This window comes from Anastrepha ludens, chromosome 2 (genome assembly GCF_028408465.1).
Source record: "Anastrepha ludens isolate Willacy chromosome 2, idAnaLude1.1, whole genome shotgun sequence".
Classification (NCBI taxonomy): domain Eukaryota; kingdom Metazoa; phylum Arthropoda; class Insecta; order Diptera; family Tephritidae; genus Anastrepha; species Anastrepha ludens.
In genome coordinates, this window is record NC_071498.1 from 72488107 (window position 1) to 72514061 (window position 25955).

At 37.8% G+C, this 25955-nt stretch overlaps 1 protein-coding gene across 1 annotated transcript in view; it reads left to right on the forward strand.

Annotated features, from left to right (window-relative positions):
* The window catches only part of LOC128866397 (dystrophin-like), a 101806-nt gene extending 76681 nt beyond the window's left edge, over positions 1–25125 (forward strand). Inside the window, exons 4-5 of the mRNA XM_054107136.1 lie at positions 8097–8220; positions 24902–25125. Coding sequence (XP_053963111.1) covers positions 8097–8220; positions 24902–25125 — 348 coding nt within the window. The remainder of the gene's footprint in view (positions 1–8096; positions 8221–24901) is intronic.
* The last annotated feature ends 830 nt before the right edge of the window (positions 25126–25955 follow it).

Consider the following 25955-nt stretch of genomic DNA (forward strand, 5'->3'; position numbering starts at 1 on the left):
ATTTTACTCCAACAAATAAGCTCTACCTCTACCCGCCTTAAATACGTTGAGGTCGCTCATGAGTTGAGATTTAATGGCGTATGAAGTGGGTTCATTTTTGAGGTTAGGACAATTTTGAGATTTTGGCAGCGTGCCAAGTGGCGTGTGAGCGGAAGAATGGAAGGAGAGGGTTGGTTGAAGTAAGATTGCTGCTATTTCGACTAGAAGAGACAGATGGTCGACTAAGGAAATATTTTTAAACCACAGTTGTGAGTTTGTGTAGGTGTGTAAGGCAAATGAAAGGATTGTCAAGTATACTATGAAGGATATGTATTAGGCCGGGTCGATTTGTGGGGAGGCAAAAAAATCGCCCATTGCTCTGTGAAAATCATATTCTAGGGATCAAAATAAGAAACTTTGCCGTAGGAACCATACCTCTAAAACGAATTCTAATGTCCCCCAATTTGGGTCGAACTTTTAGTGTATTTTGTGGGGAGGCAAAAAAATCGCCCATTGCTCTGTGAAAATCATATTCTAGGGATCAAAATAAGAATCTTTGCCGTAGGAACCATACCTCTAAAACGAATTCTGATGCCCCCAATTTGGGTCGAACTTTTAAGTTTCTTTTCTCATGTAAAGGCCAAAAATGGTGATATTTTGAAATGATTGTATGGGGAACCCCCCAGGGGAGCTCCAGGGGGTGTGCCACTGGCATGGGTGGATCGGCCGTCCAAAGTTAGTGGGGGTCGGTCATACATTTGGACTCGATTGGAGCACTCTAAATGGGTCAAAGTGGGATTTTTCGTTCGACCCAAATTGGGGGACATCAGAATTCGTTTTAGAGGTATGGTTCCTTCGGCAAAGTTTCTTATTTTGATCCCTAGAATACGATTTTCACAGAGCAATGAGCGATTTTTAAATCGACCCGCCTTAATATGTATGGTTGAATTTTGTCATAGCTGAGATCATTAAGGTGTTCCTATAGCTCGTATATCCTTATTTTAGTCCATTGTTTTTTTCATTGTCTCGTTCCTCACTCTATGTTTATATCAATATTTTTCCTTTGTTTGGCATAAATTGTAGCCTTTAATTGAAAGAGCTGACAAGTATGAAGAAATTAAGATCCGTTGTGGGATTTGCCCAGAGTTACCATCTCCTGACACTATTTCCCTATAACCTGGATTCCCTTGTTTTAGCCTATATTTTTTTCATTACTTCGTCATTTAATATGTATTTCATATGCTATGCACGTTATCTTTGTATGTGTACATGAGCGCGTCCGTGTTTCTAACTAATATGTGACCTTCTTTCAGGTGATAACTTTCCCACTTTACCCTCAAACATTTTCTAGATGGTTAGACAAGACCTAGTGCCATCTTCGTTTTTCTTTTAATTGCTTGAAATGACCTTTTGATGTGTTGCTGAACACTCAAATATTTATGTGCTTTAAAAACTTAATTATGTCTTGATATTAATGAAAGAAATTTTATAATCTGTCTAAATATTTCAAACTAAAGTTTTTGTATTGAAAAATAAATAAAATAAACAAGAAAACAATTTCGCTCATATGATAATATATTGAACCACCGATCAAGAACTGGACTTGACCGCTTGCGTCCATGGCATCACTAGAAGTATTTAGGACGCATGTGCTTAATTTTGTCTCACCAGTAAATATGGAATTCTTTACTGTAAAATCCACTATTCATTTCTTATTTCATTAGAGTGGCATATTGCGACCGCCGTAGCCGAATAGGATGGTGCGCGACTACCACTCTAAAGTATGCAGGTTCGAAACTACGGGCACGATAAACCAAGTGATAAAAAACCTCCCTAGATTCTTTATGAATAGGAAAAGATTGTCTAGGGAAGGATATTGCAATTGATCCATTCGCCGTCCTTGCTCTTTATATTCAATCCATGTACAGGTACTTAATTGACGATGTCATTTATGACAGCCATATTTTGGCCCAATGGATTGCGCTCTGTTGTCAAGTTAACCAGCAACTGCATCTCATTCCTTCTAAACTTGATAAGAAATTTCGCTTACCTCCAGATCTGTTCTTTCCGCAGCCACATAGTTGGCTTGTAGGCGTTGGAGATATGCCAACGATGCCTGCGTATTGTCTACATGAAGCCTCGGATCCACTTGACTGAAAAGTTGGAAGGAGAATTGGCTCTGATCACGTAGGACTAGCCGCAGATCAAGACTTCCCCAAATTCATGAGCCAATTCCTAACTCGAACACCAAAGCGTCTGTCCTGGTGGATACACAGGCTCAAGCTTGTCCCTTTTATGATCAAATTTTGCATGGTCATATATTGCAGGATAATTTCTGAAGAAGATAACTGAAGAAAGATGTAGCTGGCCATCGCTATAGACTCTGATCCGATTTATGCGCCATTGCGAAATCTTGAAGCCGTGGCAAACCCGTGAAAAGCCGTTGGCAAAATAACCAGCACAGAGGGCATCTATACAAAAAAGTGACTTTTCCAGTCTTAGACTCTTTTAAGAGGAGCGCGTTTGTCTCCAGGTTTTAGTGTTAAAGAATTTCGCAAGGTCTTTTGGGCACGATTTGCTTTGCCAAATTATAAAAGGTGTCATGAATAAATAGTATGCATATACTCGTATATCTTTCATCAAATCTTTGACCTGTTATTTAACTAAACGTTCTTAAGAGTTAAAAATTGTTTAATTGAATTCTTCGCCCCACTAGCAAAATTGTAAATAGTACCATAATGTTTTTTTTTTATTTTTAATTGTTTTCCAAAAATGTTCATTAATTGTTTGTTCCGCTGAATATGCTTTAACACGACTTATTAAAAGCAGATCTGCAACTAAAAGCATTAGTCAGGTTTACGATGGCGATAAACTGCGTTTAGCAGCTAAAAGAGCATAAAAATCGTCAAAAAACGAGAAAAAAAAGATTTGGTAAGAAAGAAAAGAGAAAAAGGGATATAGAATACATTAAAGAAATTTTGATTTAATATATTTATGCGGTAAACAATGACAGTATTGTTAAGCCTTCTTCCATGCCCACCATTTACTTATTTTTTCCGCTTAAATAAATAAAAACAAATTGAATGGAAGGACGCTTGCTGAGCAGGCAGCTGAAGTGACGAATTTGTTGGTTGTCTAACAAGGCTGAGAAAATACATACAAGCCACGAATGGATGTTTGAAAAAGCAAACTCTTAACAATAAAAAAACATGAAAAGAGCCGCGAATTTCCGTAAACATCACAAGGCAAGTAATGCGCCTAAAAACTGGTACTGCAACTCAGCCCTATGGCCTTTCAAAAACTGATGACCGAAAAATAGCTCAAGGCTATGAGCCCGCCTCACAGGATCATTATTTTGACTGGCTGTGTGCTACCAACAAACCAAAACTTTGCAACTATTGCCTGCAGCGCTTAAAACAGCGATTCAATTGGCTGCGGGGACTGCCCACTTCACTGTCCATGTGGCCACCATTTCAGAGTCCGCAAAGCGTCGTATATATATATGTCCAGCAGTTCCAAAAAGTTTCGGCCATATACTAGCAATACTCTGGTGTAGTAGTGTGGGTTGGCGTGGGACTTAGCTAAGTTTTATATCACCACTGTGCAGGGAACTGGGCGAACAAGCAACTGAAGTGTCTAACTGCACTGACTTTTAGTTTCATTTGTGTTGCTTTCTGTACTCGAACGCTTGCTATTTTGAATAGCTGTTGCTTTTGTGTTGTTTCTTTTCTTTTATTGTTCATTTGTTTTCGTTTATGGTTAATAGTTATGTATACAATCACGCCAAACCCTTAAGTGATTTTCTTTGCGGTGTGCAAAAACTTTCCCTTACTCATGTTATGCCACTTAGTGAGCGTTTGGGATAGTGTTAAGCGCTCAACCGTTACACATGCATTCGCACACAGTCAAACACATGTGCGCATGCATGTATGACAATCACAGTATGTGTGTGTATGTTACAACGTGGACAAGGGTCATTAAGCAATTACGGACGAAAATACAATGTAATGGAGTTGAATGCATTATTACACAGATTCAAGTGCTTTCAGTGTTTTTGTGAGTTTTTGGGACATAAAACCTGTTGGTAGAGAAATTTTCGAGGAAATTGCAGATTGAAAAAGTCTATGAAATGGAAAAGTGTAATTTGAGCTGTTCAAACAATAGTAAATGTCAGTTCGCCATTTTCTTTCGTTAATTCTTTCTTCTTCATAATAGGTGCGATAACCGCTTACACCATTTTGGCCGAGTTCAACAAAGCGCGCCAGTCGTTTCTTTCTGGTGCTAACCGGCGCCAATTGGACACACCAAGTAAAGTCAAGTCCTTCTCCACCTGATCCTTCCAACGCAGAGGAGGCCTTCCTCTTCCTCTACTACCACCAGCTGGTACCGCATTGAGTACTTTTAGAGCCGGAGCGTTTGTATCTATTCGGACGACGTGACCCAGCCAACGTAGCCGCTGGATCTTTAATCGCTGCGCTATGTCTATGTCGTCGTAAAGCTCATACAGCTCATCATTCCATCGCCTGCGATATTCGCCGTTGCCAACGTGCAAAGGTCCAAAAATCTTACGCAAAATCTTTCTCTCAAACACTCTAAGCGTCGCTTCATTGGATGTTGTCATCGTCGACGCATCTGCGCCATACGTTAGAACGGGCATGATGAGAGTCTTGTACGAGTAACAAAGAAATTCGAAATCGAACATTCCGTTTTGGCGAGATCAAGTAAACTTTCATATCACTATTACTTCTTTAGTTGTCTAGAGGTCAACAGGTTTAGAGAGAAGCAGGTGTCAACAACGTTATTATATATATAGGTATACCATGAGCTCGTCTATATGAATGCCAAGCTGTTGAGATCGGCGAAATATCGATTTGAAGGTTGCTCAGCAAAACTGTGCGCAACACTTGTAGGAATATTCTCAATAGAACGTCTAGCTTTTTCTATCTTCGACAGAATCAGATTTTTGACATTTTTCACCAAACTATGAATAGTCAACTCGTTCGGGCGATTATTTCCACCAAAAATGTTATTCAATCTCGAGTTCTATCCAACTATATTTTTCTTTACCGCAAAATATATTTTTAATTACTGCGCAACTAAGATCTAATGCCAAAGTCGGCAAAACTGATCTTCCGGAAACATATCGCGTTGAGACGTGTCCAAAGCACGGTTTTTCGCAAGCCGCCCGCGAGCCACCGTTTGCGTGTTCGTGCGCGTCACGGGAGCGCCGGAGTTCGCATCTCCGCGCAAGTCGGAGCGCGCATCATGCCACAAAAAAATTAATTGTAATCAATCCTTTTCGAATTGCACGCATTTTCTTTCACACATAAATGCACTGATGTTTATTACGTAAATATCCTCAAAAATGTTTCATCCCACAGAAATTAGCTAAATTTTAAATTTTTTATTAAAAAAAAAATTATTTACAACAACAAAACATAAAATTTCGGAACAAAAATAACGTATTTGGAAAATATCATCCTTTATCTAACTGCAGTTGAAAAATCGTTGTAATCGGATACTTACTTTACGAGAAATGTGATAATTATTCAATCGCTTCAAAAAACTTCGATAGTTAATAAAAACAAAACTACTTAGAATTTTGCAACAAAATTTTCTGAGTGTGCTTCTGGATGATAGAACTCAGTGCTGGCTGAATTTCATCGCAAAATATTCACTTTGGTAATTTTGTGGCCCACTTGAGAAAGCCTTACCCATTTTGTAAAGATATATGTAGATATTCATTGTGCATTCTCTTGCACAATGGGACCACATTTGGGTCGTTGCCTATTGCACCTTCTACTAAAACAAGAAGAATATACAACTGTTACCCTGGTTTTAGATAAAATTAAATATGTGGCACACAACTGGCTCTCAAGTGTCCTTCTGGGCTAGCAAAGGGCCTACACAATGCATCCCTGTTTTCTTTGCTTGTGGGACAGTATAGCTAAAACACAACTTTGTATTAAAAAAGATTGACCTACTCGGGAAGCGCTAGTTCCCGGTCAACAGAACCTGACAAACCCACTTATAGTACCAAGGGATCGTATAATTTTACCCCCGTTACACATAAAACTAGGGCTTGTAAAACAATTTGTAAAAAGTTATGTTATAAGCAAGGAACATTCAACAGATAGTAGCAGTAGAGCAAAAAAAAACAAGAACGGTTAATTTGCTTTTGTGACTAGTCACTAACATGTCAAAATTTATAAACAAATATTGGCGGTTTGGAATAATTTATACAAAATATAAAACTTTAGAGATCAAAGATACTGACTGTTCAGTCTGATTTCCATAAACTAAAAAATATTAATTCGTAACCATCAAACAAATCATACTCTTTGTTTAACTTTTTATGTCTAAAACGGTAATATTTCGTTGAGTTATGTTTCATATGTATTTTTACACTTTTTTCCTGCACGATATTATGATAATGACTCTAAATGCTTGTTGCATCATATGCGCCCAGAAGGAAGTTGCATGATATTGCGTTATCTCATTAATCATAATTTTTGATAATTTTTTTTTTATAAAAAATTCTCTTATTTACTTGATTTGAAAACGTGCAATTTGAATGTACTCGACTTTTTCTTCACTGCGCTCCAAAAATTATTTCAAATGCTTAAACGTTTAGGCTGAAATAATAATTTTGTGATGGCTTTATATTTTCCAAAGGAATTTATTGTAGAAGACAAAAGCCTAATACTTTTCTGCAAATACTATGAATAAGTTCGTGCGGTTTTTTTTCGAAATTTGGAACTTTATTGACGTAAAATGGTTACAAATTTAATATTCAAAATATTGTCCATCGCTTACTACTACTTTTTCCCATCTTTCTGGCAATTCACGGATTCCCTTTGTGAAAAATTCGGTCGGTTTTGCCGCAATCCACGAATCGATCCATTTTTTGACTTCATCGTAATTACGGAAGTGCTGGTCAGCCAGGCCATGTTGCATCGATCGGAAGAGATAGTAATCGGATGGCGCAAGGTCTGGACTATACGGCGGGTGGGGTAGGACATCCCATTTGAGCGTTTCTAAGTATGTTTTGACCACTTGTGCAACATGTGGCCGAGCATTGTCATGTTGCAAAATAACTTTGTCGTGTCTATCGGCGTATTGCGGCCGTTTTTCTCGCAGTGCTCGGCTCAAACGCATCAATTGTCGTCGGTAGACATCCCCCGTAATCGTTTCATTCGGTTTCAGTAGCTCATAATACACAACACCCAGCTGGTCCCACCAGATACACAGCATAACCTTCAGGCCATGAATATTCTGCGCCGACGTCGATGTTGAAGCATGGCCAGGGTATCCATACGTTGCCCGACGTTTTGGATTGTCGTAATGGACCCACTTTTCATCGCCAGTCACAATTCGATGCAAAAAACCCTTTCTTTTGTGCCGTTGAAGCAGTTGTTCGCATGCCATAAAACGGCGTTCAACGTCTCTTGGCTTCAATTCATACGGCACCCAATGGCCTACCTTTCGGATCATTCCCATGGCTTTTAAACGTTTGGAAATGGTTGATTGATCAACTCCCAAAGTTTTTGCAACCTCTTCTTGCGTTTGAGCCGGATCTTGATCGAGCAATTCCTCCAATTCGGTATCCATGAACTTTGGCGGCGCACCCTCGCGTTCTTCGTCTTCCAAGCCAAAATCACCACTTTTAAAGCGTGCAAACCACTTCTGGCACGTTCGCTCAGATAGAGCATGCTCACCATAAACTTCCACCAAGATACGATGACTTTCGGCTGCTTTTTTCTTCATATTAAAATAATGAAGAAGAATTCCCCGCAAAAACACATTATTTGGCACGAAATTCGACATTTTCAAGTGTGGTAAAAATATTGTTGTTTACGCTTCAAATAAAAAACTTATACTGACGTTTGTGCCTTACGACAGTAGCTCTCCAATGAATGTTTGGAAATGTGGATCGATGGAATAATAATCAAGTTACGCCATCTGTTGTAAAACCGCACGAACTTATTCATAGTAAATGTAAAGTGTAGGTTATATACACTTATTAGCACTTAATTGCTGAAATTGGCTTGACACACATAAAATGTTTACACTAACAATTCATTGAATAATTTCTTATCACTTACCTTTACTTGCAGGATGATCATAAAGCCTTTCGACGTCAACTGGAAGATAAACGTCCCATTGTGGAAAGCAATTTATTGAGTGGACGTCAATATATTTCAAGTGAGCCGCCTGTGTCGGACAACAGCGATACGGAAGGTGAGTAAAACCAAAACTGCCCGACAAATACAATTTATATATATTTATATGCATATGTGTGTATGTGTGTGTAGCATGGCCAAAATATGATTCCAGGCCAAATGCCAAAACGTGACCTTCTATAAATTGTTATTCATCTGTCTGTATCCTTTCTTTCTATTTTCTAAAACAGTTGCCTGATTTGTATTCTTGAAGCTCTGATATTTTCAAATATCTTTCTCCAATCTTTGACTAACAGACCTCAGTCCTGAAAAAATGCCAAAGTTCTAATTGTATTTCTTTTCGCACGCTCTAAACTGTGCCGCCCTGGTGCTCTTAGTATAAATCTGCGCTGCACAGAAGAGTATGTGTATGTGTACCTACATAAAAAGCCATATAAACAGGTTTACACACAGGCCATGTGCCTTGCAGCGTACATATCGAGCAGACCGTTTCTGGTGTTAATGGCATTAACCATTCGGGATCATAACAGCACTAACTGTACAACATTCAATCGCCTATCAATAAAAGCACCGAAGCTTTAGGTGGAGAAAATATAATGCATGGTGTTTTACGTGTACATCAGTGTATTTAATTCGGCAACTTACGATGATTCTCATTTTGCAACTTTATTTTATATTGTGAATATCTATATTTTAGTTTTGTAAAGTTTAGGTCAGTGAGTGTATGAAAAGTTCATTTGTCTGTGTGATAAAATGGTGTTGAGAACAATGACACTTATCTAAAAAGAATTCTGTCAAACTTCAACCTAATCTTTTAATGTTTATCATTCACGCAATACCATCCAATTCCAGCCATAAGAAATCGTTAATCATCTCTCGCATCTCTCGTTAACCATCTAGCGCAATCCATTCACTCATATCACCTGTTATTGGAAAACCCTTTATAAGGCAGAATAAAGTAGACTGTGATAGAACTTCTCCTTTCTCATAGAAGATACAAGATCTTTGCTAGCCGAATTCCTTATGGTCAAGCAGCCAAATTCCCCATTCTTGAGTTGAGATTGAGGCTGTTTTAAGTTTTTTGAGATATGATTTTTACGTATGAGCTCTGCTAATTGCAATATTGCATATCATACATAATGGCTTAACTTTTAATTACCTCCCGTTTTACTCATATTCACATAGCAACTCCCACATTTTCTTGATAGATTTACTTTGCCTAGAACTTTCTCAGATTGGTGATTAATTTAAAAAGTCAAAGGGATCGAATTAAATTAGAAGGTGCACCATCGTCAGAAAATTGGCTTACCGGTGATGGGAAAGGAAGACGTTATATCGAGAATAAGGTACACTTCGGGCTAGTATTGAGACCTTATCAGGCTCATCTACGACGATCAATACCGCATGGCGTACATTAAGGGGGTAGCCTGGTTTATGAGGTCTAAAAATTGAATCTCTTTGCGATTTTTTTTTTAAGAAAAAAATTAATTTAGCACTGTAAAGTTTTTTCTATCTTTTAATGAACATTTAAAAAGTATAAAAAATTTTTGTACTGGTTAAAATAAGTTGAAAAAAATGTTTAACATAGAAATTAGTAGAGCGTTGCAACGCTGGAGTTTCCAACTGGCGTACAAGATACAGCTCGTAATTGTTATCTAAAGCAAAAAATTCAAATGGATTTCTAATTATCATGATTTTTTATTCTAGATGAACTAAGAAAACTGAGAGAAATTCCAAATTTTCAACTTTTTGGAGGTTTTAAAGAAAACAAATATAATTCACAACAAATTTTTTTTATCTATTTTGTTAGTTGAAATAGAAGATAATTTAATACTAAAGGGAACAAGCTATGATTCATTTCAAAAGGTTCATTCGTTTTTTTTCATTCATGTACGCCAATTCAAAGAAATTATAAAAACGAAAAGTTTGTACTATAGCTCGCCTACCTTTGGCTTTGTATCTACGGAAATATTGAGAATTAGGCGCTGTAACTTTGTGTGAATATTCTGAAATATATCGCTTAAAAGGAAAAAAAAAATTGAATTTTTTGACCTTATAAACCAGGCTCCCCCCTTAATAAGTGAAGCGATTTCATCCATGATAGATTTACCAGTATACATCCACTTTGACGAGGTCACAATCAACAATTTGCTCTACATAACCTTCTATACTATATTGGTAATACTAATTCCGCAGTAAGGGATGAAGGTTGCAGTATTACCCGTCTAAAACTCCTCGCCTCCTCAGTTGAATAGCGCAGACGGAAGGGGGTTAGCTCGTACAGGTTTGTCGACTTTTAGTTGCTCTATAGCAAGTAAATTTAATTACGTCATATTTTTCTATTAGGCCGTTAAATTTGTGGTACACTCTCCGCTTATTTGTAATCTCTTAGAAATGAAGTTGTTCTCACCACAATTTAAGCACTCACTGTGCACCTTTCACTAGGCCGCAGTCTTCATTTCTGTAGAAAAACACCTATGTTGTAAATCCTTCTGCAACTCTCCAAACTTTTTGGTAGCATTTTTGGCCCTTTTTCCGGGTAATCAGCATCTCAGGATCCTTGCAGTCGTTTATTTACATTTTCTATGTGTAGACAGCGCATTTACTTTTTGCGCTCGGATGGTACAATAAGTACTCCTAAGACAAAAAAAATAGTATGAAAACTCGACCAATTCATTTTCGAAATGGCGTACAAATTCGCCAGTGGCTTTTCGCTACCGACGACCAGCTACACAGGCAGCACATATTCGTTCGCTACTGACCCATGGAACATCACACACACTCGTGCAGTGTGTTAACATGGGTAGCTCCGAATTGCTTTACTCTCTTTTTTTAATTTTTGTGGCAAACTATCTACATACTACATATACAAATTTGCCTTAGCCCTTAAGCGTATGGGTTACAGAATTTGCAAAAACAATTTCCAACATATTCACAGATTCATTCATGATTGCGAATAAGTTTGTATGCAGTTGTGTATGAATGTGTGTATATCGTATATATAGGCCAGACAAAAGCACTTACCAACATGCTTGTGAAAATGGTAGCGAGAAAAAAGAATGTTGGCAGCAAAAACAACAATAAAAATTACTTTCTCGTTTTAACATTGTTAGCTTTTAGGCAAAAAAATCGTTTGCTTTTATAAATACTTGTGCTGTGTGTGTGTATGTCTATGTGCTGGTTTGCTTTTAGAGCAATTTCACTACTTAATATTATAGTCCCAATGGTCGGTCAATGAAACCATTTAACCACACCCACCCCAGGCTGCTCCACATAGTCGGATTTTCTTCCTGCATGCGAGTACTCGTATAATGCGAGTCAGACACAAAGGCGTCAATGGCGTAATTGTAGGTAATTGTTAGTAATGTGAACGCATAATTACTATCGTTAGTTGCGTGCAATTGAGTGGTTTAAATGGCGTTAGCTGGGCTATTTAATAAAATTAAATGTGGCTAAAAGCGCTTTAAAAGCAAACATTGGTATTAAGAATATGGCTTTGCAAATTGATTTTTGAGTTGGTTCTGTTAAAACATTGAATGGAGCATTTGGCAAAGTAGATTATGGGCAGGTTAACCGAGGTAATAGCGCGTATCAATGGCTAACGGAAAATTAAGTACATTTTAATACTTTTTGATCATGTTACATACATATGCAGTGAAACTTCGATGCAGCGAATACGATGAATGCATACTCAATATAACAAAATTTTTTTTAACAGTTTTTGAAACGATGACTGAATTAAAGTTGCTGTAAGAGCATCCCCCATGCACTAGCTAAAAAGCGTATGACACTTTTCAGGTCGATATTTTGCCGTGACTCAACGATAGTTTCTCCATAAGGAATAATTTGACTTTAGAGGAATTTTTTTGCAGTTCAATTTAGTAAGCCTTATAACGTTTTGATCCATGAGCTGTATTAGAACCGTACAGTTTCAAGAAAAGTACTTTACTGATGTTTCGCCGTCGTCGCTCTTTATTACTCTCCATTACTCCCCCAACTCTTTTTCCTGTTTATTTAAGCAATTTTTGATTAAAAACGGATTCCTTGTTTTGACAAAAAATAAACATACTTCTGGAAAAAAAGTTCTGTGAAATCATTCTTCAAGTGAAGCTAAGGTCATCCAAGCACTTTTATTTCCTTTGCAGACAACAGGCATGACAGTAAATTTTTTCAATAAACGCGAATTCGCCGATTTCTCAATAACCATTGTTTTTACTTTCCAGCAGCATTTGTACAAGCAAGGGCGTCTCCATACTGATATTATGCCCCGGACCCCAGTTTTGTTTTGAGTGCACAAGAGTTTTTTCGCGTAAGAGCCTCTAAAATAAGCTAGACTCATCCGGATTGTACAAGGTGGCGCAAAAGTAACCTTGCGATGTTTTTTGGCTGTAATTTAAAAAAAAATGAAAAACTTTGATTCTTCTTGTGGATTATTTTTTTTTTGGTCTTTTAATTTTTTTTACATCAAGTCGAGAATATGATGTCATGTAATTGGCCGCCGCCACAGTTGATTGCCATTTGAGCCCTTTTTATGGCATTTTCCATCACTTTGGCCAAAACTTCTGGCGATAGGTCCTCACATTCTTGACGGATATTGTCCTTAAGAGCTGCAAGAGTCTGAGGCTTGTTGACATAAACCCGCGACTTCAAAAAGCCCCACAAAAAGAAGTCTGTAGCGGTCAAATCAGGCGATCTTGCTGGCCAGTGCAAATCGCCAAAACGGGAGATTAGGCGCCCGGGAAATGCATCCTTCAGCATATCGGTTGTGGCACGTGCAGTGTGTGCCGTTGCACCAACCTGTTGGAACCACATGTTTTCCAATCCCAATTCATCAAGTTGCGGCAAAAAGAACTCGTAGATCATTGCTCTGTAGCGCTCACCATTCACAGTAACCGTTGGCCCGCGACATCTTCGAAGAAAAAAGGTCCGATGACTCCTCCAGCGAAAACAGCACACCATATAGGGACTTTGAGCGGGTGTAATGGCTCTTCGTGGGTTACACGCGGATTTTCAGTGCCCCAGAAGCGTAAATTTTGCTTATTTACGTACCCGCTAAGATGGAAATGGGCCTCACCACTCATGATTATTTTTGATGAAAAATCATCTTCCTCTTGGTGGTGATTAAGGATGGCTTGAGCGTATGTTAGACGCGATTGGCGGTCAGCAGCTAACAGCTGATGCACCGTCTGAACTTTGTACGGAAACATCTTCAAATCTTGTACCAAAATTCGCTATAAAGACCGTCGACTGATACCCATTTGCGTGGCACGTCGTCTGGTCGATGGCGACGGCGCTTCCATGACATCCTCGGCTACAGCAGCAATATTCTCTGCAGAACGGCTACTCCAGGGTCTCCCACGCCTGGCAGCATCTCGTGTTGTGCCAGTCTCTTCGAGGCGAGCGGCTAAACGTCGCAGTGTTTCACCAGTAGGCGTTGGACGGCGAGGAAATCTGCGACGAAATTTACGTTGTGCCAAAGTCACCGACCGATTATTGGTCAAATAAATTGTCAGCAATATTCCGCGTTCTGGAGCAGTGTAGCGTAACATTGTTTATTAACGAGTATTCCGCATGTGTTTACTACACAAATGTCAAAACAGAACTGACATTAGGGTCCAATCGCAAAATTTATAGCATTTTCTGATAGGAGGATTACTTTAGCGCCACCTGTTACGTATCACTGGCTCGTTTAACTAATGTAATATAAGTATATAATAAGAAATATACTGCAATATTAAAATACGGCTATAAAACTTTTTACTATAATCTTACCTTGATTTGCAGCTAAAAACGGTGTTAAATGAAAATATTTCATGAAAAGCACGCGTATTTCACAGAATTGAAATATGCGAGAGTAAAAGCAAAACAGAATAGATAAAGCAGCATTGCCTGCTAACTGCTTAGCCAAAGTTTTCATATCTATGCTTTTTCCTTAGAATTTGCTCTGAAATAAAAAGTAGCTTTTCCAAAAGGACATCACGGATTTATTAAGTGGCTCCAGATGGCTGACAAAAGTTGATAATTAAAGAATCTACATTACTTTTAAATATTCTTTCATGGAAATTATACGTACAGGTATATGTATAAATAATCTTAGTACAAAGGAGAGGACTCCTCAATCTAAATACAAGTAACTTCTACCGCTTGTGCAGTTTGTAACTTGGATGTCCCAGAAAATATTCAGCGCGTCATTCGTACCTGCCTGTCTCTACAAATTTTGGTAGTGAACGTTTTGGTAAAAATACATAAGATCTCTTGAATATAAACAGGATTTTGAATGGTAGTGATTATAAAGCTCTGCACAAATTCTCATCTAGCTTGCACTTACTGCCCTACTTAAGAGGCACTTATTTTTCTTAATTTTATGCATCTCATCAATTTGTAAGAATCGAAAGCCTTACAAATCTTAAATTAATATACTTTTTCCCTCACTCGCAAGCTCATGAGTATTTATCCTATCGATCTTCGTAGTGAATCTTTACGTTTAAAATACACATATTTCTAACCCACTCGAGCTCAAAATGTTGACAGAGAATAGTAAGTGGCTATCCCTTGTGACAATGACCGAATGAGCTGTTCTAAATAGAGACAAATGGAATATTAACTTTTCCCCAAATACCAAATTCCGATCGTTTCCCTTGCAAATGCTAACATGCTCATGGAAGAGAATCCTATTTTACTACAAAACATTTATAAGCTCATGCGAAGTTGCATAGGTATGTGTGCAAGTACACTGCAGTAAATCGAACCTCTTTGGAACTAGGGCAAAACTAGTACGTTCGGAGGTAATACTGGTTCTTGCTCTGTTGAAGAATATTTTAAAAGGTATCCAAAGTTTGGCCGTCACTCTTTGCAAATTCCATTTAAAATATGGTCTTAATTATCAACATCAACTATGAAGAGAGTAATGAAAAAATTCAGAGAAACTCAGTCGATTAGTGATGCTAACCATACTGGCCGTCCAGTATGAATCCGTTCAAATGTTAGTATGGCGGCAGTACGATGCAGACTTTATCAATAAAACGGCCCGCGGATGACATATGGCAAAAATAAATTTTTGTTGGATGGTAGGACTGGTCTTACATGGCAAATTTCAGCGTGATATGTCACATAGTTTTTTTTCTGTGCTACTGTAAACAAGCCAAGCTCGAGTGTGCTTTTCGAATTTAACGATGGAAATTCAAGTTGAACAAAAAATTTGTTTGAAACTTTGTTATTCCAACAAAATTTCGGCTTCAGACGCCTTAAAAATGTTGGAGACAACCTATGGGGACTCTGCTCTATCGCGTGCACGTGTTTTCCAGTGGTACACTGGAGGAGACGAAACCCAAAAACCCACGCCAAAGTCGCTCAAAAATTAAGGTTATGCTGACTGTTTTTTTCGATTACGAAGGTGTGGTGCACTCGGAGTTCCTTCCGCAAGTCCGATCGGTTAACGCTGAATATTATTTAGACATTTTAAAGCGTTTGCGCGAGAACATTCTTCTTAAAAGGCAGGAATTGTGGGACAACAAGTCATGGTTCTTGCATCACGATAATGCACCAGCTCACACATCACGTCTTGTTCGCGATTATTGCCTGACATGGCTCCATGTGACTTTTTCCTGTTTCCCAAGCTCAAGTTGCCGCTCCGTGGAAAACATTTTGAGACAATTGAAGTCATAAAAGAGAATTCCAAGAAGGAGGAACTGAAATCCATACCGAAATCGGCCTTCCAGAAATGCTATGATGGTTGGAAAAAACGTTGGCCTCCAATGGTGATTACTTTGAAGGAGATAAAATAAAAATTGAACAATAATTAACCGTTTGTGTTTTATGAAATCAGTCTCGTTCATATTTGAGCAGAAGTATATGACAGTCCACGAAAGTTAATTCAAGTTCAACAAAGATCTGTGCCTTCTTTCTTACAAAGTTCAGTTGACACAGGTAGTTAAACCTATTGATCATGCACAGCCGATAGAATTCATTGAATGGTTTACTGAACTCCAGCAGTTGTTTATTGCTGTTTATTTCGAACAAAATCATCCCAACCGGTGAAGAAATGTTTGCATTCGGGTAGGAAAGAACCTAAAGTACAGACTGCTTTGGAGTAATGTATGTCAGCACTGTGTACAAATATAAAACTAATCGAAACATAAAACTCAGTGCTTTAAAATGATTCCGAGTTCAATTCATTGCCTATTACTGAGCTCTTTGGATTGGTGCGTGACTACCATTCGAAGAACGTAGGTTCCAATCTCCCTAAAACACCAAAATGAAGAAGAAGTTTTTTCTAATAGCGGTCGCTCCTAGACAGGCAACCTTCGAGTGTATTTCTGCCTTGAAAAAGCTCCTCATAAAAAACCATCTGTTGTACGGAGGCACCATAACAAATCTGTAGGTCCCTCCATTTGTGGAACAAAGACGCACACCACAAATAGGAGGAGGAGCTCGGCCAAACACCCAAAACGGTTGTAACCTTATAATTATGCACGTTTGTGTACTCTTCTGTATTGTTGAGAGTCAGGTACTGCCGATTTTATGCATTATTAAAATTTGAAAGACTCACAAAATATATTGATTGAATTTTGAGATCCATATCATTCCTCCGTAGCAACTCCCACTATCGAGCTACAGCATCAGAGGCCACAATCAACTTTCGAAGCTTTTGCTGTTATACCCTCGAAATGTAATTTTATGCCTTTAAGTTTGACCTTTTATGCGCACAATAGGAGAGAAGTTTAATGTGTTATATAGTTCCATAGAGTAAAGACATTTATGTTAATATGCAGCCGGTCATGAGAGCAATAGAGTATTGATTGAATACTAGTAGTAGCCTCGGCTACGATGTCTACCCGGATACCAAATTACGGTACATCGTGGAAAAAAGCTTTCGACGCGCACTCCAAGCTGTTGGGTAGAGATCTTGAGAGATTTTCTAGGTGATTGTGATTTAGTATCCAAGCGGTGCCAGATTTGAACCAAACACTATTTCGATGATTTTTGGAGTCGCAGATTAGCCACTTTGAATTCTAAAAACTGACTGAGCGCGTAATAAAAAAAAAAAACAAGGAAAATTGTCGACGTTTTGTAATTAGTAGCGAAAATGCTAGCTTTTCGGGGCGGAATGGAACTCGGATTTTATCTCTTGTGTCCTAATCTGCTGCGCTTTTGATCACTTTGGGCTAAACACCGCCGTCGGCAGTTACCCACGTTAATCCCATCGGACGTTGATTCGCAGATAGTCATGGAATGTTTATTAGAGAGCTATCTCTTTCGGAAATGTCCTCTTCTTTTAACTGCAGGGTTAACAAAAATTCCGGTCGCTTTCACCGATGCTTACCACCGCCGGCATCAAAACTTCATTCAACCAAAAATTCTTTGGTGTTTTTTTTTCTTTACTCGAAGAAAAGGCAATCAAAATGCAAAGACAATAAAAATAACAACAACAAAACAAAAGCGAAAACAAAATTGAATTTACCAAATTGCATTCACTGATTGTGCATGGCTAAAAGTGAAATGATATGCAAATCGACAGAAAGGGGGTGACAGAGTGAGGGAGAGTAGTAACAGCATGAAAATGCCTGAAAAATATTTCCAGCACACTTTCATATCAGAATTTTGATTTTCTATGGCGTTGCGCAGCTTTTGCTTACTACATACATATATGTCTGTATGAGTGTGCTTTGTATTGCAGTGCAGTTTCATCGATTTATTGTATATTGCATCATTTCATCACCAGTCCGCAGGCAAGTTGGTGGGTTTTTGTGTTTCTTTCTTAGCTTTTACCTTCCGCCACAATTTCGTGATTTGCATCTCATAGTGATTTTCCCTAGCGTTTTCTTTGCAGCCATTTGGTTTATCACTTAATTTGATATTTTGCGTTTTAACTCCAACTCCCACTCCATAGCTTTTACTTCTCTGCGTGTCACTGACAGATTTGCGACCGATTTTTCAGATATCCTTTTTATGCATGAAAACATTTTTGCATACTTTTTGGCGCTTTTGCGTGCAGCAATATACCTTATGTTTTACTCTTTTTATTATTATAAATTTGATAAACTCAGCGACAGGAGCAAAATTTTTAGTTTTATTCTGCATAAATTTTTGTGTAAGTTTCTAAGTATCGAAAACAAATTTGACAGGCAACAACAATTTTAAGTAATATTTGCATATTTTGTGATTCTGTTTGTAATTCAATTTATTCAAATTGTTTATACCCAGAAAATTCTCTTACCTGTGAGCTTTATGAGTGGCTTCAAAGCGGTACATACAGTATCAGTTCAACAAAATAGGAATGCTAAATAAATGCAGAGTTTATAAAGCCGAAAACAATTTTTGTAACCGCGATAGGTTTGCGCTTGACTTATAAATTTAATTTGTCACGACATATAAAACTGCAAAATGTGAATGTTCAATTCTTTGCTTTTTGAACGTCTCCTTCGATTTTGATGAAATTTATTTTTTGTACTTACAAAATCGCCTGTGTGGTTCTTAGCTAAAGTCGAAGGCAGTAAATGGCACTCTTGTTGAAATATTTCTAAAACCTTGCAATCTAATTTGATTTGTATTAGGAATTTATATTGCGCCTGGATAATACTCTTTGATGTTTCATGAGCTCTGAACTTAAAGGTAATAGAGTGGCCGCGCAGTAGGATCTCATTACTAAGTGGCAGTATGAAATCTTTTAATAGCAGGTCTAGGAGAGTAATTTTTGGAAGTATCCTAAGTTAGAAAAAGTGCCTTAACTCAATAACTGGAAAACTCTGCTTCAGCAGGCATAGGTTATCAAGCAGCTGACAAGATGAGGAACATTAGTACCCCCGTTGGGCACTATGCCCAGGCCGCAATGACATGCATTTTTACAACTAACCGCAGTTCTGTCTAAATCTTAAGCAATGGTGCACTCTTTGTCTCGAGGATGATGAGCTGCCTGAATATCAGCCTTAGAATGACAGCGATTGAATCATTTCAACTACCGTATTAAAGGCGCTGTGTTGCTTGGACTTATAGTTACAGCGCTTGTCAAGTGACTACTCTGGAGCCAATTTGTGGGTGGAGGCGTCGGTTTGTTTTACTTCTAATTAATAACATCCCATTTATACTGTGGTATGTTGAGCCAAGCCATTTTATCATTCTAACGAATTCACTCCAGCTCCCTTTAAAAAAGCGCTCCACATCAAAACCATTACTCGAAGTATGACATATCCTTCGAGTATCTCTAGTTTTAAGTATTTTTGGTCCCACTTTCTCATGGAAAATGAAATTATTCTATGCGGGCTTAGCTACATGGACCGGCAAAAAATAGCAAATAGCAGCTCACTTCCCCTGTTCACAACTGAATCCAACACTTAATTCGGCGGAACAAAGGTCTCTCTGCAATACCTACGTTTGTCGGATACAATTCTCAGCCAAAGAAATTGAGCTTTCCTACACATTGTATCCAGGTATGCAACGCCAGTGTTAGTACACACGCTGGCCCTTACTTTTATAAGGTACAAGTTCGTGTACTCACTTCTTTGGTGAATAGTTTTAAGACTCTTATGTTAGGCTCCCATGCATTGGCTCTATTAGCTTAGCACTCATTAAGGATTTTTCTAGCTAAGCGTAAAACTCACATTTCCACCTAGGCAAGATTTTTGTCATTGGCCTGTTCATCACTTTTACGTTACTTTTACTTCTTAGATTACCTTAACTAAGTTACTGTGTTATGACCTTTTTCAATGCATTGGGTTATAGTTCTTTTGCAGTTGAGCCCTTCGAACGCCCTTGATCTACTCTTACTGTTAAATTTTATAAAAACTCTTACCGTTCGTAATTCGTTGGACAGATGCCTTACTTCTTAAACTTTTCACAAAATGTATTCTTTAATTTAATTGGAAAGTAAACGACCACAAAACCAATATACAGTTTAATAAAATAGTTCCAGGATATTCGGATTTCTCTTTATTGCTATTTTTTCAACATCTTTTTTCTCTACTAAATTCAATTACGTTTAATCTACATGAATGATTTCGGTTTTCACAGTATTCGTACAATGGTATTGATATTTTGAATTTGCTTACACACTGGACGCCAATTTTGATATGTACTTTATAAGCGCTTCATGCTCGAGTGGCTAAGAAAATATACTTGAAGTGAAATTGTTTGCTGAAAAGTGTTGCAAGATAAACTTTGAAGTATACAATACAAATACTCGTATCTGTTGTGGAATTCATTTTGCTCAATAACTAATAATATTGATATTTTCAAGTGTTGTTTAGATTATAGTGACAGAAGAATAACTAGAATTGAATTTTAAACAGCCACGAAAGAGATTTTGCATGTTGTTTAGTGATATATTTAAATAGAAAATTATTTGCGTATCACCTGGAGATAAGTTGAAAGTTTATTTATTTTTTTCTCAGTAGTCGAACTGATACTTTCTAAAGCGTTTGACTTGGAAGCTTAGACTTTTCTTCATCAGAACATGGCACCGTGTTACAAAAGCATTTTGGCAATGGCTAAAATCCATTAATTAAAATTCGAATTGTTGGAGCATTCACCGTATAACTCAGCATGGAAAGCGTGTTTCATCAAATGATGAAGTCATAACAGCTGTGGGAGTGCATTTTACAACCCTTCCAGATTCTCAATTCAGGGATGGAACTCGTAAATTGGAATGTCGTTGAAACAAATGTATTGATGCTCAAGGAGACTATGCTGAATAATAGGGGGCATTTCAACCCATAAAGATGTGTTTTTCTTATCGAATCGCAAAACTTATTGAGCAACCTAGTATATAACAATCCGATTCTATTTCATCTCATAAAATTGATATTGCGTTCAATAGTGTTACATACGAGTATAAGTAAGGTGAAAAAGTAAGGTGAATTTGGTTGTAAAATGAAAAATCGTTATTTATTCTTGTAAATCAATTTCATCCCCTTCAAAATAATCCCCTCTCGATGAGATACACTTATGCCAACGATTTTTCCAATCCCCGAAACATGCCAAATAGTCCATTTCCGGTATAGCCATCAGCACCTTCTTCGATTCAGCTTTTATCTCCTCAATCGACTCGAAACGCGTTCCCCGGAGTGGTCTCTTGAGTTTTGGGAATAGCCAGAAGTCACACGGAGCCAAATCAGGCGAATACGGTGGTTGCGTAACGACATGCGTGGAATTTTTGGCGAAATGGTCACGAAGAACGAGTGCAGAGTGAGACGGTGCATTATCGTGATGCAAAAACCAAGAGTTGTTGGCCCATAATTCTGGTCTTTTTAGAATAATTGCTTCACGTAAACGACGCATAACGCTCAAATAATATTCCTTATTAACAGTTTGGCCAGGTGGAAGGAATTCATCCACGAAAATCGAAAAAAACTGTCATCATGACCTTTATTTTTGAACGACTTTGACGTGCTCTTTTCGGTCTTGCCTCGCCTTTAGCACGATAGTCGCTTGATTGGTCGGTTGTTTCAGGGTCGTCAGCATAAATCCAAGTCTCATCTCCCGTAATGATGCATTTGAGCTTTTCCTGATAGTCCGAAAGCATTTTTTCACACACATCAACGCGACGACTTTTTTCCAAAAAATTGAGAGTTTTCGGTACCAAACGAGATTAGACTTTTCGTAGGCCCAAATGGTCCTTCAAAATGGTTTTCACAGATCCTTCTGATATTTCGATCATATCAGTAAGGTCTTTAACAGTCAACCGACGATTTTTGAGCGCTAACTCCTTCACTTTATTGATGTGTTGGTCATCTGTTGACGTCGATGGTCGTCCGGAGCGCTCCAAGTCATCAACACGTTCTCGACCCTCTTTGAAGTCTTTGTACCACTTATAAACATTTTTCTGCGACATGGTCGAATCACCAAATGCCATCTGCAACATGCTAAACGTTTCCGTAGCCGAAATTTCATTCCGCAAACAAAATTTGATGGCACTTCTCTGCTCAATCAAATCAGACATTGTAAAAATCGAAAAATGCACTCTTGGCCGTTTGGTAAACACAGGCGTAAATATATTACGGATAATGACAATCACATGAAAGTTGGCCCAGATGTTACTAACAGTGCTGCCAACTCATGGAAAAAATAACTAGAGCGAAATTTTAATCCCGCGAAGTTTGACAAATAAATGCACCTTACTTTTTGCCCACAGTAGTACACAAACTTTGAAAGATTTCTAAATATCTTTAACAAACGTTCTGTTTGCAATATTCACTATTTTGTGTTATGTGACTTAATATTCATTTTTCTAAAAAATACAAATGAGATCTAAAGAAAAAATGGAAGCTTATTTATACTAAATTGATATTAGGATTATATTAGGACCAGCATCAACTACAAAAATTACGTCAGCCTGGAGATCAAGCGGAGAGTAAATGTTGCTACTTCGGACTCAGTAGGCAATTAAGAAGTAAAAAATGTTTGAATACGAGGGGTGCCTTTTATATGTCGGGATTTGGCAACCCTGGTGTTGCAATCTGGCAACTGATAGCTGTATCGCAAAGTTTGACATTTTTTGGCTTTTACGTACTCAGAACGTTTTGAAATACCAGCGCTATTTGTGTTGTTTACAGTAACTTAAAAGATTCATCTCGGTCCAAAAATGGAATTAAATCGTGAACATTTTCGTGCGATTATTTTTTACAACTTTCGACGTAGATTAACTCAGCAACATTGCATGGATGAACTTAATTCATCTTTTGGCGATGAAGCTCCATCAAGGACCAGAATTTATCGATGGTATGGTGAATTCAATCGTGGTCGTAGTTCACTGCAAGACAAATTTCGTGAAGGTCGTCCAAAATCAGTTGTTGTTCCGAAAACCATTGATGCTGTGCGCGAACTGATATTGCAAGATCGTCATGTGACCTATCGTGAGATTGAGACAATCTTAGGCATTAGTGGGACCAGCATACATTCAATATTGCATAAACATTTAACTGTCAAAAAAATTTGTTCGCGTTGGATCCCACACAATTTGTCAATCGCTCAAAAAAAGGCTAGTGTCGATTGGTCGAAGGAAATGCTTAAAAGATACGATCGCGGGGCTTCGAAACATGTCTATGACATCGTGACAGGTGATGAACCATAGATTTACGCGTATGAGCCCGAAAGTAAACAGCAGTCGACTGTATGGGTGTTTCAAGATGAGCGAAATCCAACCAGAGTTGTTCGCGCACGAAGCACTTCCAAGCAAATGGTCACCTGTTTTTTCGTAAAAACTGGGCATGTCACAACCGTACCACTAGAACAACGCAGAACAGTAAATTCTGAGTAGTACACAACCATTTGTTTGCCAGTTGCTTTCCAAGAAATTAGGAAAACCAATCGCCAAAGACGGATCACTCTTCACCAGGACAATGCGAGCTCTCACACATCGGCTCAAACAACTGCATGTTTGAGCACCCAAAACATCGAATTAATGGGTCATCCGCCGTATAGTCCTGACTTGGCACCGAATGACTTCTTTTTATTCCCGTTCGTAAAAAACAAACTGAGAGGTCAACGTTTTTCGACACCTGAAGAAGCGGTTGCGGCATTCAGAAAAAATGTTTTGGAGGTACCTCATTCAGAGTGGCAAAAGTGCTTCGACAACTGGTTCAAACGCATGCAAAAGTGTATAGATCTTCATGGAGAATATTTTGAAAAACAATAAAGTGATTTTCGATGATTAAAATTTGTTTTTGTTCTCTAATCCCGACATATAAAAGGCACCCCTCGTATTTCTAGAATCTTCTGACAAATCTATGCTTTTCCGTGAATACATTTGATTAGAACATAATTACATATTAGCCTGTATTTCCACTCAACTACATAACTGTTCCTTTCAAAAAGTTCTTTTCAAGTATTGTTATTATATATTGTCATTTAACACATTCTGCACATTCAATTAAACTTGCTTAAACAAAACGGTCGTGTGCTCTATTTCTTAGTTCTGGGAGGAAATATCCGTTTCCAGATTTGTTAATATAATTTTTCTAAAAACTGTGTTTGACACTTTCAATTCAGTGGCAATGAAAAACTGTATGAGAAAATCCTAACGCACAAACTGAAAAATAGAATATTGTCAGAAGAAAATCTTTTGTGATTTGCATATCAATCTATTTTGGAAAGAAAGCTGCTGTGCATAATACAAATTTTTTTGCGACTAAACTTGTAAAAAAATTGACAAGGCTATAAAAGCACAAGTTGCAAACAAATATGAAGAAAGAGCAGCCCACACAACAATATTTGCATAAAAGTGACAATATAAAAATTTAATTTTGCACAGAGACAGTTGTCAAATAAAACGATTATGGTCATGGCACAAGGAGCGCAGGTACTAATGGAAAAATATGCAACAACGATATTCGTCCATAGGAGTATATGGAGTTCTGTGTAGGGGATAAGGATGAACAAGCAAAATATTAATAAGTGAAAAAACAGAAAATAAGAGATTCTAAAAATTTAATCACTTCCAATCAATGTAATCATAGATGTCAACGGTGATGTGTGGGAAGCACAGGCCTGCTGGAATTTGCTTAGCCTAAAGTAAAGCACTGAAGCAAATGTGTATATGTATTTACTATAAACGCGCTAAATATGCATATCTATGTATGTGCGTATGCTTGTTGTTTGATGTTTTTTTTTGCTTTGTGGAATTTTTCTAGTCACGTTTGTTGCTCATTACTTATGCATAAAGTTGACAATTTTTGCTTACTGAATATTTTTCACATTTCTCCTTTCCGCTTCCGCTTCCGGTTTTAATTTCTTTTGAATGCATGCAGTACAAGATACCGATTCCCGTTACTTAAGCGCCGAGGAGCAAAGCCGCGAGCTAACGCGCAGCATTCGTCGTGAGGTTGCTAAACTTTCGGAGCAATGGAATAATCTAATCGATCGTTCTGACAATTGGAAACATCGCCTGGATGAGTACATGACGGTAAGTGACAACAATAACATTTTTTTTTGTGCTTTATTTTTATGCACCTTTACCTCAGCAGATTGTTAATGAAAATGTAACTATGTACTTCATATTCGTCCCAATATTCCAGTCTTTATGATTGTTCTGGCATGGAGGAGACTGACAACCGCTGTCACTCACTTCATATATTAAAATTTTACGCCAGCGTGAACCTGATTTTAAAAAATTTCTTTTGCCATCAATAAAAGTTAAAACAAAATCACTAGATGGCGTGTTTTTTTGTCGTTTTGTTATATTTCGCAGCAGACTAAAGCTGACTGTTGCACAGCCTCAGTGTGTCAGTTGTTGTACATGGCGAATGCGCAACTTAATGGTAGAGGGCATTGTGTTTGACTGCCGCTCAATTTTAAAAATTAACGTAAAAGCTGTTTGTAGGCACTTAAGGTGTTGAAACGAGACTTTCTCCCCGCCCTTAATGTTATTTTTGTGTGGGCTGTCATTGTTTTCGGCTTTCCTTGTTACTTTACTCGCCCTCTGTGGCTTCATTATTCTCAGCCTCCACTCTGCTGTCATTAATGTTGAGCGAAAATCACGCAGTTGAATGAGCAGGCTGAATTATTAATTTTTTATTATTATGCTGCTTCCATTTCGATACAATTTGTATTCCTGTATGTACAGTGAGCATCAATAAAAATCGTACAACCCCTTTATTTTTCTAAAATCTGTGTGTCGTGTACGTTTTTTGTTACTTTATTATAAAAAATAAAAAAAACATAAAAAAAATATTAAAAAATATTAAAAAAACGAATGATGCCTGCAGTTTTTTAATTAATTCAATTTCAGCATGGTTAGAAAAGTCAGTAAGTTCATCACTTGAAAGTGCAAGTTTACAAATGATTTTTATGAATTTTTTAAAA